The sequence below is a fragment of the Eptatretus burgeri genome, chromosome 12 (assembly GCF_056783735.1).
Source record: "Eptatretus burgeri isolate ZD-2024b chromosome 12, Ebu_testis_v1, whole genome shotgun sequence".
Classification (NCBI taxonomy): Eukaryota; Metazoa; Chordata; class Myxini; order Myxiniformes; family Myxinidae; genus Eptatretus; species Eptatretus burgeri.
In genome coordinates this window covers 34,309,372-34,326,871 of record NC_140972.1, presented here as the reverse complement: position 1 = coordinate 34,326,871, position 17,500 = coordinate 34,309,372, and the positions used below count along the sequence as shown (strand labels likewise).

The 17,500-nt window shown below is 43.0% G+C and overlaps 1 protein-coding gene across 2 annotated transcripts in view; it reads left to right on the top strand.

Moving 5' to 3' along the window:
• The window catches only part of LOC147015392 (potassium/sodium hyperpolarization-activated cyclic nucleotide-gated channel 4-like), a 256,138-nt gene that overhangs the window by 31,418 nt on the left and 207,220 nt on the right, over positions 1 to 17,500 (top strand). For both annotated transcript variants that reach the window (XM_085850095.1, XM_085850094.1), the window contains exon 2: positions 17,020 to 17,443. In XM_085850095.1, the coding sequence (XP_085706221.1) occupies positions 17,039 to 17,443 (405 nt within the window). In that variant the 5' untranslated portion in view covers positions 17,020 to 17,038. The remainder of the gene's footprint in view (positions 1 to 17,019; positions 17,444 to 17,500) is intronic.

The window sequence follows — 17,500 nt, the reverse complement described above, 5'->3', positions numbered from 1 at the left end:
AAAAATCACACAATGAGCGCAGTCAACCATCACCAATGATATAGGTGTATATCTTCTTCTTCCTCCTCTTTCGGCTTGCCCCCGTTAGGGGTCATCACAGCGGATCAACCGTCTCCATTTCGCTCTATCCTCCACATCTTCCATTGACACTCCAACCACCTGCATGTCCGCCCTCACCGCATCCATGAACCTCTTCTTTGGCCTTCCTCTTCTCCTCCTGCCTGGCGGCTCCATCTTCAACATCCTTCTCCCGATATACTCCGTTTCCCTCCTGTGCACATGTCCAAACGATCTCAATCTCGCCTCTCTCACTTTGTCTCCAAACTGTCCTACCTGCGCTGTCCCTCGAATATACTCATTTCTTATACTATCCATCCTCGTCACTCCCAACGAGAATCACAGCATCTTTAACTCTGCCACCTCCAGCTCTGCTTCCTGTCTTAGTGTTAGTGCCACCGCCTCCAAACCATACAACACAGCTGGTCTCACTACCGTCTTATATACTTTCCCCTTCACTCTTGCAGCTACCCTTCTGTCACAAATCACTCCTGCAACTCTTCTCCACCCACTCCATCCTGCCTGCACTCTCTTTTTCACTTCTCTCCCACACTCTCCGTTACTTTGGACAGTTGATCCCAAGTATTTAAACTAATCCACCTTCCCCACCTCAACTCCTTGCAACTGCACCATACCACCACCCTCCCTCTCATTTACGCACATGTACTCCCTCTTACTCCTACTGACTATCATTCCCCTTCTCTCCAGTGCGTACCTCCACCTCTCAAGGCTCGCTTCAGCCTGCTCCCTACTCTCCCTACAGATCATGATGTCATCCGCGAACATCATAGTCCATGGAGACTCCAGTCTGATCTCGTCCGTCAACCTGTCCATCACCATTGCAAACAGGAAAGGGCTCAGAGTCGATCCTTGGTGCAATCCCACTTTAACCTTAAACCGGTCCGTCATTCCTACCGCACACCTCACCGCTTTCACACTGTCCTCATACATATCCTGCACGATCCTCACATACTTCTCCACCACTCCCGACTTCCTCATACAACACCACAACTCCTCTCTTGGCACCCTATCATAAGCTTTCTCTAAATCCACAAACACACAATGTAACTCCTTCTGGCCTTCCCTATACTTCTCCATCAACATTCTCAAAGCAAACATCGCATCAGTGGTGCTCTTTCCTGGCATAAACCCATATTGCTGCTCACAGATCGTCACCTCTCCTCTCAACCGAGCTTCCACTACTCTTTCCCACAACTTCATGGTGTGGCTTAACAACTTTATCCCTCTGTAATTTCCACAGCTCTGCACATCACCCTTGTTCTTGAAAATCGGAACCAGTACACTTAATCTCCACTCCTCCGGCATCCGCTCACTTTCCAAGACTTTATTAAACAATCTGGTTAACAACCCCACTGCCATCTCTCCGAAGCACTTCCATGCCTCCACTGGTATACACTCTGGGCCAACCACCTTTCCACTTTTCATCTTCTTCATAGCAGTCCTCACTTCATCCTTACTGATCCACCCCACTTCCAGATTCACTATCTTCACCTCTCTCTCTCTCTCTCTCTCTCTCTCTCTCTCTCTCTCTCTCTCTCTCTCTCTCTCTCTCTCTCTCTCTCTCTCTCTCTCTCTCTCTCTCTTTCTCTTTCTCTTTCTCTTTCTCTTTCTCTTTCTTTTTCTTTTTCTTTTTCTTTTTCTTTTTCTTTTTCTTCATTCATCAGCTCCTCAAAGTACTCCATCCACCTTCTCAACACACTCTCCTCGCTCGTCAGCACATTCCCATTTGAGTTCTTTATCACCCTAACCTGCAGCACATCCTTCCCAGCTCGGTCCCTCTGTCTTGCCAATCGGTATAAATCCTTTTCCCCTTCTTTTGTATCCAACTTCTTATACAGCTCGTCATATGCCTTTTCCTTGGCCTTTGCCACCTCTCTTTTTGCCTTTCGCCGCCACTCCTTGGACTCCTGCCTACTTTCTTCATCTCTCTGACTATCCCACTTCTTTTTCGCCAACCCCTTCTTCCTTATACTTTCCTGTACTTCCTCATTCCACCACCAAGTCTCCTTATCTTCCTTCCTCTGTCCAGATGTCACACCAAGTACCTTCCTAGCTATCTCCCTCACAACTTCTGCTGTCGTTGCCCAATCGTCCCACCCATCTTTACCACCATCCAACGCCTGTCTCACCTCCTCCCTAAATTTCACGCAACAGTCTTCCTCCTTCAGCTTCCACCATCTGGTCCTTGGTTCAGCCCTCACTCTCTTCCTCAACCTCACCTCTAAAGTCATCCTACAGACCACCAATCGATGCTGTCGAGCTACACTCTCCCCTGCCACAACCTTACAGTCACTAATCTCTTTCAGGTTGCATCTCCTACTTAAGATGTAATCCACCTGTGTGCAGTTTCCTCCACTCTTGTATGTCACCCTGTGTTCCTCCTTCTTCTTGAAATTCGTATTTACCACTGCCATTTCCATTCTTTTTGCAAACTCTACCACCATTTGCCCTTCCACATTTCTCTCGTTGAGACCATACCTCCCCATCACCTCCTCATCCTCTTTATTCCCTTCCCCAACATGTCCATTGAAATCTGCTCCAATCACCACTCTTTCATCCTTGGATACACTCTCCACCACTTCATCTAACTCACTCCAGAAATCTTTATTCTCCATCTCACACCCCATATGTGGGGCATATGCACTGATGACATTCATCATCACCCCTTCAATTTCCAACTTCACACTCATCACTCGGTCAGACACTCTCCTCACCTCCAATACCCTCTTGACATAATCTTCCTTCAGGATTATCCCGACACCATTTCTCCTCCCATCCACACCATGGTAGAACAGTTTGAAACCACCTCCAATGCTCCTAGCCTTACTCCCCATCCACTTGGTCTCTTGTACACACAGTATGTCCACCTTTCTTCTCTCCATCATATCAGCCAACTCTCGCCCTTTGCCAGTCATCGTCCCAACATTCAGAGTTCCAACTCTCACCTCCACACTTCTACCCTTCCCCCTCTCCCACTGCCGCCGGACTCGCCTTCCCCGTCTCCTTCTCCTCCTTCGCCCAGCAGTAGCACAATTTCCACTGGTACCCTGCTGACCACCGGTACCGGTGGCGGTCGTTGGTAACCCGGTCCTCGACCGATCCGGTATGGAAATTCGTTTTGTTGTCCGCATAATGATTTGACATAGGTTTTTACGCCGGATGCCCTTCCTGACGCAGATATAGGTATATATATATATATATATATATATATATATATATATATATATATATATATATATATATATATATTTATATTTTTTCAGGGTGTCCCAAAAAATGTACTCACTCTTTAAATGATAATAAATGCATTGTTTATTGACTTAGAAACAAGATTAATGGTTAAATATAGAAATGGATAAATGCATGTTTACAAATGTTAAAACTGATGACCATCACGTTCCAAACACAGCCGATAACGCAGACCAATGGATTCAACAGCGTTACGAATCATTTCATTTGGAACTGCAAGACTGTTTTTCAATTTACTCTTTCAGCTCATCGACTGTTGCTGGATTTGAGCCGTAAAACTAATCTTTGTGATATCCCCATAAAATGAAGTCCCTTGGAGTGAGGTCTGGGGAACGCGCAGGGAATTCAACACTACCTCTTCGCCCAATCCATTTGTTCGGAAAAGTTGCTTCGAGATATGCCCGTACATCACGGTGGTGGTGGGGAGGTGCTCCATCTTGCTGAAAGTAAATCTCTTTGTCACCAAATATCTCTTCGACATGTGCACCGACGGATTCCTGCAGCAAGTTTAAGTAAACATCCCCAGTGACAGTTTGGACAAAAAAGAATGTCCCGAGGATGCCCAATGCTGATATCCCACACCACACAGTAACCCCTGATAAGTTTAAATGGTGTTCCATATTAACATGCGGGTTTTCAGGAGCTCAGTAGGTGCAATTGTGTCGGTTAATTGAGCCATTTAACTTGAAGCTGGCCTCATCGCTCCAAACAATTTTGGATGGAAATGCTGCATCTTCTTCGCATTTGCCCAGGTATCGCTCACAAAATTCAGCTCTCCAGTCAGGATCGTCTTCATTTAGAGCGTGGATTAATTTTGGAATGTAACTTTTCCAATTAATTCGCTTCAAAATGCAATGGGCGCTTGATTTTGGGATTCCCGTCTCACGAGCCATTTGTCGTACAGATTTCCGTGGGGATCGGTGGAGGGTTTCCAGCAATAGATTTTCCTTTGTGGGGGTGGTTGATGACCGCGGTCTTCCTGAACGCTCCTTATGGACGTCATGCACAGTTTCATCTGTTTCAAACTTATCTCAGATGCGAACAATGGTGCGTCGCGTTGGTGGATCTTTGTAAAAATGTTTTTTACATTTTTTGGTAATTTTGGTAATTAATTTTTTTTTACATTTTTTGGTAATACAGTTTTGGTAATTGTGGCATTTCTGGTGTATGTGTGAGTCTTCCTGTCTTTTGTAAGACATGCATCTCGTTCTGGGAGAACTGAACATTCAGCAACAAGGGTGCACTATTTTGCCTTGGAGACTGACTTTTTTTCTTTCTGGGAATCATGGCCACATTTGTTACAATTGAAGAATTTAGATCTGAAGAGGAAGAGTGGTCACTTTATGTGGAACGGATTCAGCACTATTTCGCAGCTAACGACATTACGAGTGTGGATAAGCAATGATCGATACTGATGAGTTTTGGTGGGGAGTGCCGACTTATAAGCTAATGTTAAGCTTGTTCTCACCGGGGGAGCTGAGGGACAGACATCCCATTGTCGGAGTATATTTTCGTCATCGAACAACACCAGAATCCGAAGCCATCAGTGATCATGCAACGCTGCAAGCTGAATAGCCACAGCCAGGAAGGGGGTATCCATTTTGGATTACGTAACAGCCTTGCGTAGATTGGCTGAATGGTGTGAATATGAAGGTAATCTCGAGGAAATGCTGCGTGATCTGTTATTCCGTCAAATTGCGAATGACCACATCCAACGCAGATTGCTGATGAAAGCATTATTGGATTTTGACAAAGCCCGAAACATATTTCCTGCAATTGAGTTTGGGGAAAAAAACACATGGGATCGATGTAAACATGATTGTTGTGGTGGGGTGGGAGGTAGCAGTAAACATAGTAACAAGTTTGCGTGGCCGCCAGACCCTCCTTGGTTCACCCTTTGATAGGGAATCCGGAGTAAAATGTGATCACTGTGGGTGGACAGCTCATAATCAAGCAAACAATTGTTCAGCTCGAAATGTGGACGGCTATCTTCTTCTCTCCCTCTTGCCTTTATATGGGGTGAGGCCCGATGGCATCAAGCTTCAGCCCTGCCTTGATCATGATACTCCACCTCCCTCTGTCCTCAGCCAACTCTCTCCACTCTCCAACCACCCCACCTTACGGATATCCCTCCTCACACAATCCTCCCATCTCAACTGCGGTCTACCTCTTTTCCTCCGACCTTGCTCCCTCAAGCTATCCGATCTTTTTGCCGTTCTCTCTTCCTCCATCAACACCAAGTGAATGCCCATCTCACTGACCTCTCCATCCAGCTCATCTGCACACTAGTCTCCCTCAGTTCATCCATTCTCCTACTATCCACCCTCTTCACTCCCACACTCCCCCTGACCCACTTGTTCTTGCAAACCTGTAGTGTCTGTTGTTGTCTCTCTGTCAGTGCCACCGTCTCAACAATAAAGGTAGGCCGGCGTAACACATGACATCAAAAATCTTCCTTTTTAATTTTCTTGATATCTTTCTGTCTGCCATTACTCCCTCCACCCTCCTCCTAGCATTTGCACCCACCTGAGTCCTTCTCTGCATCTCTGCCTCAGATTTACCATCCCCGGTCACTAGATATTCAAACCATTTTCCTGCCGAATCTCTTTCCCCTCGAACCTGATACATATTCATTTTTTTTCTTCTGCTTCCCGACCCACATCACCTCATTCTTCTCCATACTCATCTCCAGCTCATGTTTCTTCAATGCCTCCTTCCACTCCCCCAGTACTTCCTGCATTTCCCGCCAACTCTCCACCAGAACACCAGAACAGAACAGGTTAGGGTGGCAGCTTGGGATCCTAGGGTCCTGAGTTCAAGCCCTGTTGGCCGCTGAATTAAAAATACACCAGGAGGCTGACTCAGCCTGTCATCCTTCCGAGGTCGGCAAAATGAGCACCAGTGTACTGATAAGGGGACACTGCATCAGCGGCATAGCCACATCCCAACCAATGATGCAACCAGCAGCCACAGGCTGCACTCGATAATGAGAGAGAGTCTGGATCAGTGGCTAAGTAAAGGCCCGGTCACACCTTGACGTTTCAGCCAACGTATGCTGATTTTTGAATTTTTTTTCTAAAACGCTGGCACACTTTGAATACGTTATGGGTAAGTTTTGATAACATTGAGAGCACGCTGAAAAACACTGCCATACGTCGTTGTACGCTGGCTTTAAATGTTGTACTTTTCGGTTGTCCTCAAATTTTTTCATGCTTGAAATTTCACGACGTATGTCGGCGTATGACTCACACGTTCCGCTACGCTGGCCACAAGTTGTATGCACGGTCTGCGATCGTTGACAGACGTCAACACATGCTACTTGTAAGTTAATCATAAGTTGAGACACGCCGAGGTAATGTTTAGCGTACCCGAAACTTATTTCTAACCTATGATTAACGTGTTGTTGGCACGTCACGCGATCGTTGCCACACGTCGACAGACGTTACTTTTAAGTTACTCATAGGCTGAAAGACGTCGGTACAATGGATCGTCCTTGCGTCAGCGTCCACGGCCACGGCCAGGACACTTATTTGCAGCATTCTTCAAACTTTTCTTCGGCATGACGAGGATGTTCACACTTCGATGTCTAGCTTGGCTATGATTCCAATTGTCCATCGGCAGCGTCTATTTAAAATAGTCGAGTTTGAGCGTTTTAACACGTTCAGAAGAAACGCTTCAAATTTCCAAACCCCAGCGTCAAAAAACAAAGGCGAGTGACAGCAATTTAAATCGTTCATTGTAAACAATGAAAATGGCTGAGTGGTACCGTTTAAAAGTCGTTGAGTGTAAAAAAATCCAGTAGTTGAGCGCAAGCGTCTACTTTCAATAGTGGAGATGCAGCCATTTCAATCGTTGAGTTTATCATTTAAATCGTTAAATCGTTAAACGCAAGGACGATCCATCATAACCCACACCCTCCCCCTCACACTCACCTACTACTGCCAACATGAACAAACTACTACTAATACTAATACTAATACTGATACTGTTACTGTTACTGCTGACATGGACATCGACTCAAAAAGGACTCGAAAACACTGTTGGGTTCCCCTTTTATGAACACCATTTTTATATACCAATTCCCAAAACCGCTGGGAACACGTCTTTATATGGCAGTTGTAAGCTAGAAACACGTTAATTTATTTTTTTTGTCAACCGGAAGACGTCATTGGAATACGTCTACATACGTCGATGTGTGTTGGGACTACGTAAAGAATTGGTTCAAAGCACGTCAAACATAAGTTAGAAATAAGTTTCGCGTAAAAAATACATTACCGCGACGTGTTTCGACTTATGAGTAGCTTATAAGTAGCCTTTGTGGACGTGTGTAAGCGTCCGCATATCGTGTGTACAACCTATCCCCATCGCATGCGGAACGTCGTACGCTATCATACGCCGAGTACATCGTAAAATTTTGAACATGTTTAAAATTTCTTGACGTACTCTACTTACTACGACGTATGATAGCATACTTTAGCGTTGTACTCACGTATACCAAACTTACTCATACCGTATTTCACGTGCCCCAACGTTTTAGACACATTTTTCTTAGGTCGGCATACGCTGGCAAGATCGCCAAGGTAGGACCGTGATGTTGTCACTTCCATTTCTACGGCAGTTATGATTCGAATCGTTGTGCGTCAGCCTTTTAATAGGCTACGTCACGACATCGTCGGCGATGCGTGCAACGCGCTATGCCTAAGTTAGACTATCGTTGGGCATCGGTTGTGTAGGCCGACAACAGGTTCAGCATTCGTTGGTATAAGTTATCTACAACACAACGAAACGTTCTGTGTCCGTTACCAATGCGTTATACATAAGACCAAGTCGCTATGAATACGTCCGGATCTTTAAAAAAAAACATCAAAAGTTCAACGTAAGGCAGCGTTTTAGATACATTTTAATACGTTGCCATCGCTGGCTAAAACGTCAAGGGCCTTAAGCAACACAAGATAGGAATAGGGGTGTCTCTTTTGTTGTGTACATGTAGGTAGGGAGTAAGTTGAGTAAAATAAAAGAATGTAGTAGGATGGTAGGAGAAGCAAAAAAAGTGTTTTTTTTGTATATATATATATATATATATATATATATATATATATATATATATATATATATATATATATATATATATATATATATATACATCATCAAGGCTCATTGAAGAGCTCGCACACTGAACGAATCAGGATGTAACAGACAAAAACAGGACGCAAAACACACATGCATGGAAAAGGAAACTCCAAGGATGAAAAACCGGAAAGTAGGAGGGATTTTGGGGGGGGGGGGTTAACCAGAGTAAAAAGATCATGCTTTTGTATTAGGGATGATCTGTAATAGAAGTGAACAGCTGTCTTGGGTGAAGACCTGGAGTGAAGAATGAGATTGAAGAGGATGTGGAAGTTGATTCTACAGGTTGTAGAAAAAGAGGAACAAATGAGTGAGGATGAGCAGTTATCTTGGATTTAGGTCGTTTTACAAGAAGTTTACTGGGGAGACCAAAGCATGGGAAGAGAAGAGGGTGCAAGACCACAAAGGAGGTGGTAGAAGACAGAGAGACCACCGGCCTGTCTATGATGGTGAAATGATAAGCCCATAGATTCAGCTTCATCGAGGGAGATTCTAATAATCTTGAAGGCCTTGGCTTCCACAGGGTCAAGCTAAACAAGATGTGAGGCAGGGGATGCAGCTTAGAGGGGGGAGCAGTACTCCATCAAGCTACAGATGAAGGCCTTGTAGTTGGATAGGAGTTCAGGTGTGCCAAGGAAGGACTTTGCAGGTGAATGGAGTTTGAGAGAGGAAGGGAAGGAAGATTGGGAGGATATATAGTGGGGCAGCTTAGCTCCAAAAAACAGGTCGATTGTGCACTTCCCCTTAAAAGCATGAAACTTGACACATGGTTAGAGTAACATCATACAATGATTTTTAGTCCAGGGGCCACAGGAAATTGCACCCCGTATGGCGGCCATCTTGTATTTCAAAATGGCCGCCACTGTGGACCTGTTTTGTCAAATATCTCCTAAACTAGTACAGATATCGAGACAGTTGAAATGCCTATAACTACATTTTAGGGCTCTCGGAATGCAATGGTGACATTAAATGTTTGAAAATTGTGGCTGCCATCTTGAAATCCCACCATCCACAGCTATTTTGCTCGAAAAGTCTATGCACACATTTCAGAGACAAATTTTTGATGCTTTAAAATATTGATCAAACTATGAAACTGGTAGTAGTTATGCATCTACGCATTTCAGGGACATCATCCATTGTTATGGTGACTGCACAAGTGATCAACCCTACATAGGCCCATTCATCTGCAACTGGAGATAGCAAAGCGCATCAAACTTGTGGATCCATCGAAGCCAGATGCTGAAATGGGTCGAGTTACTCAGTGGGAACTCTGCACTATTTGTCAACAGAACACCACTGAAAAGGTTCAGTTTCCCAGTCAACGAAAAGGTGAACAAGGTGAAGCAACAATCACAGGGTACAAAACATGGCTGATAATCTCCTCGAGTTTAATAACCTCGGTCTGCTGCCTAGAACGATAAACATTGACACATTGGACGAAGGTCATGGTGTCGAGGCAGCTTTCATTGCTCATAATGCACGTTTGCACTTACGTACAACAATACAAAACTGGAACGTGCAATGAAACGTTCTAAAGATATACCGGCTGATGATGCAGGTGAAGGTACATCTGGTGTTTCTAAGCGCACTCAGTCAAGTTCTGCATCATCAATTTCTCAAGATCTCTGCTTTTTCTGTGGGCGGTCATCTGGAAAAGAGAAACTTCATGAGGGAAGAGCTTGCGATTCCTCCCTGCACATGACATAGCCACTGCTCTCGGCCCTGAGAAGTCTAATGCCCTCCACATGTTTCATGCACTGACAGGATGTGACACTGTGTCAGCGTTTGCTGGGCGTGGTAAGCGAACTGCATGGGCTGTATGGGAGTCGTTCCCAGAGCTCACAGATGCACTATCCGAAGTCAACCATGAACAAACAGATATAACTGAGTCCTGCATGAGCATTATTGCAAGATTCATCATTTTGATGTATGATCGCACAAGTACCTGTAGTGACATAAATACAGCACGAAATAAACTGTTTACAAATAAAGGCAGACCTCTGGAATCAATTCCGCCGACACACCATGCTCTGGTGCAGCATGTTAGGTGTGCAGTCTACCAAGGAGCATTATGCTGGGGCCAGGCATTACATGGACAGCCTGAGCTCCCATATCCAAGTGAGTGGGGTTGGTAAAAAACATCCGACGGTCAGTTTAAACCGATTTGGACAACACTACCGGAAGCCGCAAAGATCTGCAATTAACTTATCCAGTGTGGATGCACTGATCACTGCAGTTGTAAAAAGTCTGCATTTCCATGCGCGTCACTTTGTTCTTGTGATGGGGAATGCAACAGAGACTAGAAAAGTCAAGTGACGGTAACTGTGGTTTTTTGCCAACTGCTTGTGATGTTTTCTTGATGGTTCATTCCTTCACATATTGTGCTCACTGATGATAGTTTATGTTAGCCTTTGGATGGTGGCTATCTTGGATTATAAGATAGCTGCCACATATTCAATCTCACCATTGGATTCCTAGACCCCTAAAATGTAGGTATAAGCGTTAAAACTGTATTGATATCTAAAGTACTTAATGAGATATTGAGCAAAATAGCTTGTCAATGGCGGCCATCTTGGATTTCAAGATGGCAGCCACAATTTACAAACATTTTATGTCATCATTGGATTCCTAGACCCCTAAAATGCGGTATTGACATTAAAACTGTATTGATATCTTTACTACTTAATGAGATATTGAGCAAAATAGTTTGTCAATGGCGGCCATCTTGGATTTCAAGATGGCAGCCACAATTTTCAAACACTTTATGTCACCATTGGCTTCCTAGAGCCGTAAAATGTAGGTATAGGCAGTTCAACTGTTTCGATATCTGTACTAGTTAAGGAGATATTTAACAAAACAGGTCCACACTGGTGGCCATTTTGAAATCCAAGATGGCCACCATACGGGTTGCAATTTCCGGTGGCCCCTGGACTAAAAATCTTTGTATTGTATTACTCTAACCATGTGCCAAGTTTCATGCTTTTAAGGGAAAGTGCACAATTGATCAGCTAAGCCACCCCACTAATAGGAGAATAGGGATATCATAGAAGGTAAGCAGCAGCGAAATAAAAGAGGGTAAAGAAAAATTCAGCCATGCTGGTGTATAAAATAAAATGATGACTCCTAAAGTAATGGACCACATAATAGGATAATGTCTGAGTGAAGACAGAAGGGATGGGAATATTGGGTGGGATATTGAGGGAACTAGGGAAGAGACTTGGAGGAGATATATTATTGAGAGGGTGGGGGGTCAGAGGGTTCCCCCATATAAACGTCCCTCGAAATAATTTACTGGATGCTGATGTCATTGACATCGATATCAGGAAAAATAGAGTTAAACAAGTAAGAAAAAAACATTTTTTTTTTTTAAATGAAAAAAACGTGGGGATGGAATCCCCAAAATACAACACAACCACACAAGATGGGAAGGAATGACAAGGTAGGAATAATACCACAACACAACTCCACAAATCTTTTACGGATTTGCCATCACGACAATTGTCATTTTTCCATCTCATTCCCACAAAAAATAAAATACACAATTGGCACCAATCCACACTACAAATCTATAAATATCTCAAACATAGACATCTTCGTACAATTTCTACTATTGCCATCTATAACAAAAATGTCAAAATATGTCGTGATGGCAAATCCATAAAAGATTTGTGGAGTTGTATTGTGGAATCTTTCCGACCTTGTCATTCCTTCCCATCTTGTCTGGTTGTGCTGTATTTTGGGGGATTCCATCCTCACGTTTTCTTCATTGAAATTTTTTGGTTGTTGACTTTTATAACTAGCATTTTCAAAGGTCAAGGGTGAGAACCTCATAGATGGTGCTTTGTTAATTGCCAATCCGACAGGTAGAGACGCAATATAATTCCAAAAAAGGTAAGCAGAAAATAAAATGACAGGATAGTCAGAAGGAAATCAATTTATTGCCATGTACCGACATCCTCTATATGTCAGCACAGACTTAGAGGTTGTGATTTGTGAAGGAGGGGTTGTCCGATCACTCGTCATCAGACTCATCACTACCCCTTCCCACCTCTTCGATTCCCCTACACCGTCACACTCCTCTGTGTTTATGTCTCTGACAAGGGTAATTTGTAACAATAAATTTTTGTCAAAGCTTTCATTTTCAGTTGCAGGTTGAGGTCAAACCTCGAATTTTTTCCTTAATCCCTGGAGAGACCCACAACGACACGAGTGAACAACCTGTTGTCAACAGTGGTCGCGTGTAAATAAAGCTTGATTGCACGCGTCATCGTCCTTTCCCTGCGGAATCTGAACATGCCGTTTTCACTGTGCACTCATTTCCCCTCTAACCTGACCTTTCCCTCTGACCTTTCCCCTCTCATATTTATGACGTCAAAAATAGATATGGGTTCAAGGCAAAATCGTCTGCGAAGTTTCCGTTGCTGTTGCGATCATGACGTCGCATTCCAGAGCACCTTTATTAGAGTGCTTGTACGGGAACACATCGACCACCACACACAGCTGGAGAAGGGAAATCGGCCTTGCGAGAACATGTGCTGATTTGGTGTCTCGTGCGTCTAAGGCGGACACTGTACATGCACTCGCTGTCAAGGTGACCCGCAGAACGAGAACGTGCACGGAATCCACCCCTTAAGTATGCCAAGCACAGTCGCCGCCCGCACGACCCAAAACAAGACGTTTTCCGCAACGCATGAACCCTCCCACCAGCATTAAACACACCATTTGGAGAAAAGGATTGTCTAATATATGCATGATGTCTTGTGTGACCTTGGTGCTCAATCAAAGCTTGCCTTGAGAACGGGGAAAAGCACAAAGCGTGTGAAGATTGCATTGGTACCAAGTCCGTGATGTGGATTGCAACTTGCGCACACCGAAGGGTCTCTCCTTGCCGTGAGCCTGACATGTATTCTGACGTTGCCATCTGAGACTGATGGGGTTAACAGAGCAAGGCTTTTGTGTCTTTGTCAGAGTTTGTGAATCTGGCATAGCTCATTTGCGAGTGTCACGATCTGCGCATTCCTGGAGAGAAGCTTGCCTTGTCTGATATGTCATATAGTGTGAGGGAAAGCTTCACAATGATGTCCCCTTCTATGTCAACACACCTAGTGCATGTCCCATATTTGTCTGCACAGACTGAGTAGCATCCCATATATCTGTCAGTACATACTTAGTGGTGTCCCCTGTATGTCAACACATACTTAGTTGGTGTCCCCTGTATGTCAGCACAATGATTTTTCTATCCAGCTCCCCACCATCACTTTTGAGTGGAAAGTCTCTCCACGAAGGTTTTACATGCTTACCAGGTGAGTAGAAAAAATCAATTTGTTAACACGGCCAGTAGTCGTCCACCTGCTCACCGTGCTTACTTGCCCTCTGGAAATTGTTGCAAGGACAATCGAGTGACCTCAACAATTAAACCACACTTCAACATATTTATAAAAGTGTTAAGTGGAATTATCTTGCCAGTGGTGGAAAAGGCTGGTAAGCTAAATTTGTAAGGGTACTGTTCAGTCCTCGGTTAAAACCATCATAAATTATATTCAATTCTGACTACAGCTGCTATCCAACTGACGTAAAGGTTGGAAATAGGAATGACCGTCATTCAGGGGATAGGTTAAGCCAGCTATCCCTGTATGGTTGTACTCGCCTGGGCATGAGTCTCACAGCATCCTCTCTTTATCTCTCACACGAATGTCACTGTGTGCTGCTGGTGAAATGAACAAAAATCAAATTGCTCCAGGTTTATTCATTTCAACGGATTACTTACCATAACTATGAACACTTATTAACCATCCTACCATCAATGTAACCATTAACATTAAGTCCTACTTGGTAACTATTTAGCTCGATGAGAAAAGAAGAATATATCTGTCCATAGTTCAGCATCTGTTATACAGTCAGTCGGGTTATTGAATTTGATGTTCCCATCTAAGCACAGAGCTCACAGGATGCTACGATCTCAGGTTAAAATACCTTAAATGTTGTTTTGTGATGAGTTATACGTTGTCTCCTAAAATCCGAGTAACTCATCTAAAAATACACTGACTGTCCTGATGTGCTTCGTGTGCATGTGATCTTTGTACAGACACCTACATGAGCCTTCTATCATTGCAAAGGAAATAAGCAAATAATGTCATTACCTCCACCACCGAAGGTGAAGGAGGTTATGTTTTCATCCCTCTCTGTCTGTCTGTTTGTTACTGACAAAATCCAAGATTTTTCGAGTATATTGGTGAGTCGATTTTGTTATTCTGTCCGTTTGTCTGTCTCTCTGTCGCCTATAGGTCACAATTCTAAACCAATCTTCACGAAACTTCATCACATGGTAGAGTTTGTCATAAGCAAGAATGCAATTATTTTTTTAGGTCAACATAGGCAAAAAGGTCAACATAGGCCAAAGGTCAACAACTTCGGTGAGATTTCTGAAATCCTCAATTTTCATCCGATTGACTTGAAATTTCAAGAGGATATATATTGCAGGTCAATGAATTCAACTAGCCAATTATTCTTGAGGTCAACATCGACCAAAATGTCAACATAGGCCCAAGGTCAACAACTAAGATGGTCTTTCTAAAATCCTCAATTTTTATCCAATTGAATTGAAATTTGAAGAGGATTTATATTTCAGGTCGTTTAATTCAACTCGCTAAGTATTTTTTTTTTAAGCCAACATCGACAAAAAGGTCAACATAGGACCAAGGTCAACAACCAAGGTGGTCTTTGTGAAATCCTCAATTTTCATCCGATTGATTTGAAATTTGAAGAGGATTTATATTTCAGGTCATTGAATTCAACTAGCAAAGTATTTTTTTTTAGTCAACATAGACAAAAAGGTCAACAACTTCGGTGAGATTTCTGAAATCCTCAATTTTCATCCGATTAACTTGAAATTTCAAGAGGATTTATATTTCAAGTCACTGAATTCAACGAGGCAATTATTCTTGAGGTCAACATCGACCAAAATGTCAACATAGGCCCAAGGTCAACAACTAAGGTGGTCTTTCTAAAATCCTCAATTTTCATCCAATTGAATTAAAATTTGAAGAGGATTTATATTTCAGGTCACTGAATTCAACCAGCCAATAATTTTTTTGGTTAGCATATAACAAAAGGTCAACATAGGCCCAAGGTCAACAACTAAGTAGGTATTTCTAAAATCCTCAATTTTCATCCAATTGAATTAAAATTTGAAGAGGATTTATATTTCAGGTCACTGAATTCAACCAGCCAATAATTTTTTTGGTTAGCATAGAACAAAAGGTCAACATAGGCCCAAGGTCAACAACTAAGTAGGTATTTCTAAAATCCTCAATTTTCATCCAATTGAATTAAAATTTGAAGAGGATTTATATTTCAGGTCACTGAATTCAACCAGCCAATAATTTTTTTGGTTAGCATAGAACAAAAGGTCAACATAGGCCCAAGGTCAACAACTAAGTAGGTATTTCTAAAATCCTCAATTTTCATCCAATTGAATTAAAATTTGAAGAGGATTTATATTTCAGGTCACTGAATTCAACCAGCCAATAATTTTTTTGGTTAGCATAGAACAAAAGGTCAACATAGGCCCAAGGTCAAAAACTACGTAGGTATTTCTAAAATCCTCAATTTTCCTCTCATTGACTTGAAATTTGAAGAAGTTTTTGCATATCAGGTCGCTGAATTCAACCACCAATTATTTTCTCAATCAACGTAGGCCAAAAGGACAACATAGGCCGAATTTCTAAAATTGTCAATTTTCATCCGATTGACTTGAAATTTGAAGAGGAGTTGCATATTTGGTCATTGACTTCAACCACCAATTACTTTTGAGGTCAAATTTGTTTTACAGATCTTGCAAGTATCGTGCTTTGCATGACGTCTTCTTCTTGTTTGTTTGTTTGTCTCTCTGTCTGTGCAGGATATCTCAAAAAGTTGTGAACGGATCCGGATGAAATTTTGTGGGCAGGTTGGGTGTGTCACAAGGACAAACTGATTAGGTTTTGGTGAACATCCGGATCCGGATCCGACTACTAGAATTTTTTAAATGATTCTCACCATTGAGAGATCAGGCCAAAAACGATATATGGCATGATATCTCAAAAAGTTGCGGATGGATTCGGACGAAACTTTGTGGGCATGTTGGTTGCATGACAATTAAGAATTGATTCAATTTTGGTGAATATCCGAACCCGGATCCGATAATTTTAAAATGATTCTTCACCATTGAGAAGGTCAAAAACGATATGGTATTGTATTGCATGGTATTTCAAAAACTGTATTGTGCCCGATATGTTCTCATGGATCAGGCATTACATGGCGAAGGTAGGCGCTTTACTAAGTGCCCTTCTAATTTGTTTCTGTTATTGTTACTGCATGTGGAGAAGACTATTTTAAGTCAGAATTAACATTACAATGGCAAGGCAGAATATTATATTTCTCTTTGAGAAAGCCATTTGCAGGAGTGTTAGCTCTCATTGTGAGGACAGAGCGATGGATGTCCGCGCCGGGCACGTAGCTCGAAACCTGAGTGGAGCCGAGCACCTTGAGGGCCTGGCCATTTTCTTATGGCATCTCATTCCCCAGGTTCTACTGGGATCTCATCATGTTGCTGCTGATGGTTGGAAACCTGATCGTCATTCCCGTTGGGATTACCTTCTTCAACGACAAGAGCACGACGGTCTGGATTGTGTTCAATGTGCTCTCGGACACGTTTTTCCTCGTTGATTTGGTACTCAACTTCAGGACTGGCATCGTCGTCGAGGACAACACGGAAATCATCCTGGACCCCAGGGTAATCAAAATTAAGTACCTTAAAACCTGGTTTGTCGTGGACTTTGTGTCATCAATCCCTGTCGATTATATTTTTCTAATTGTGGAGACAAGAATCAATACCGAGATGTACAAAACGGCACGGGCACTGCGCATTGTCCGCTTCACCAAAATCCTGAGCCTGCTCCGGCTGCTGCGCCTGTCACGCTTGATCCGCTACATCCACCAATGGGAAGAGGTGAGTCAACCGGTTTTCCCTATCCACCTCATGTTCACTCTCTGTTCTCAATCTTAA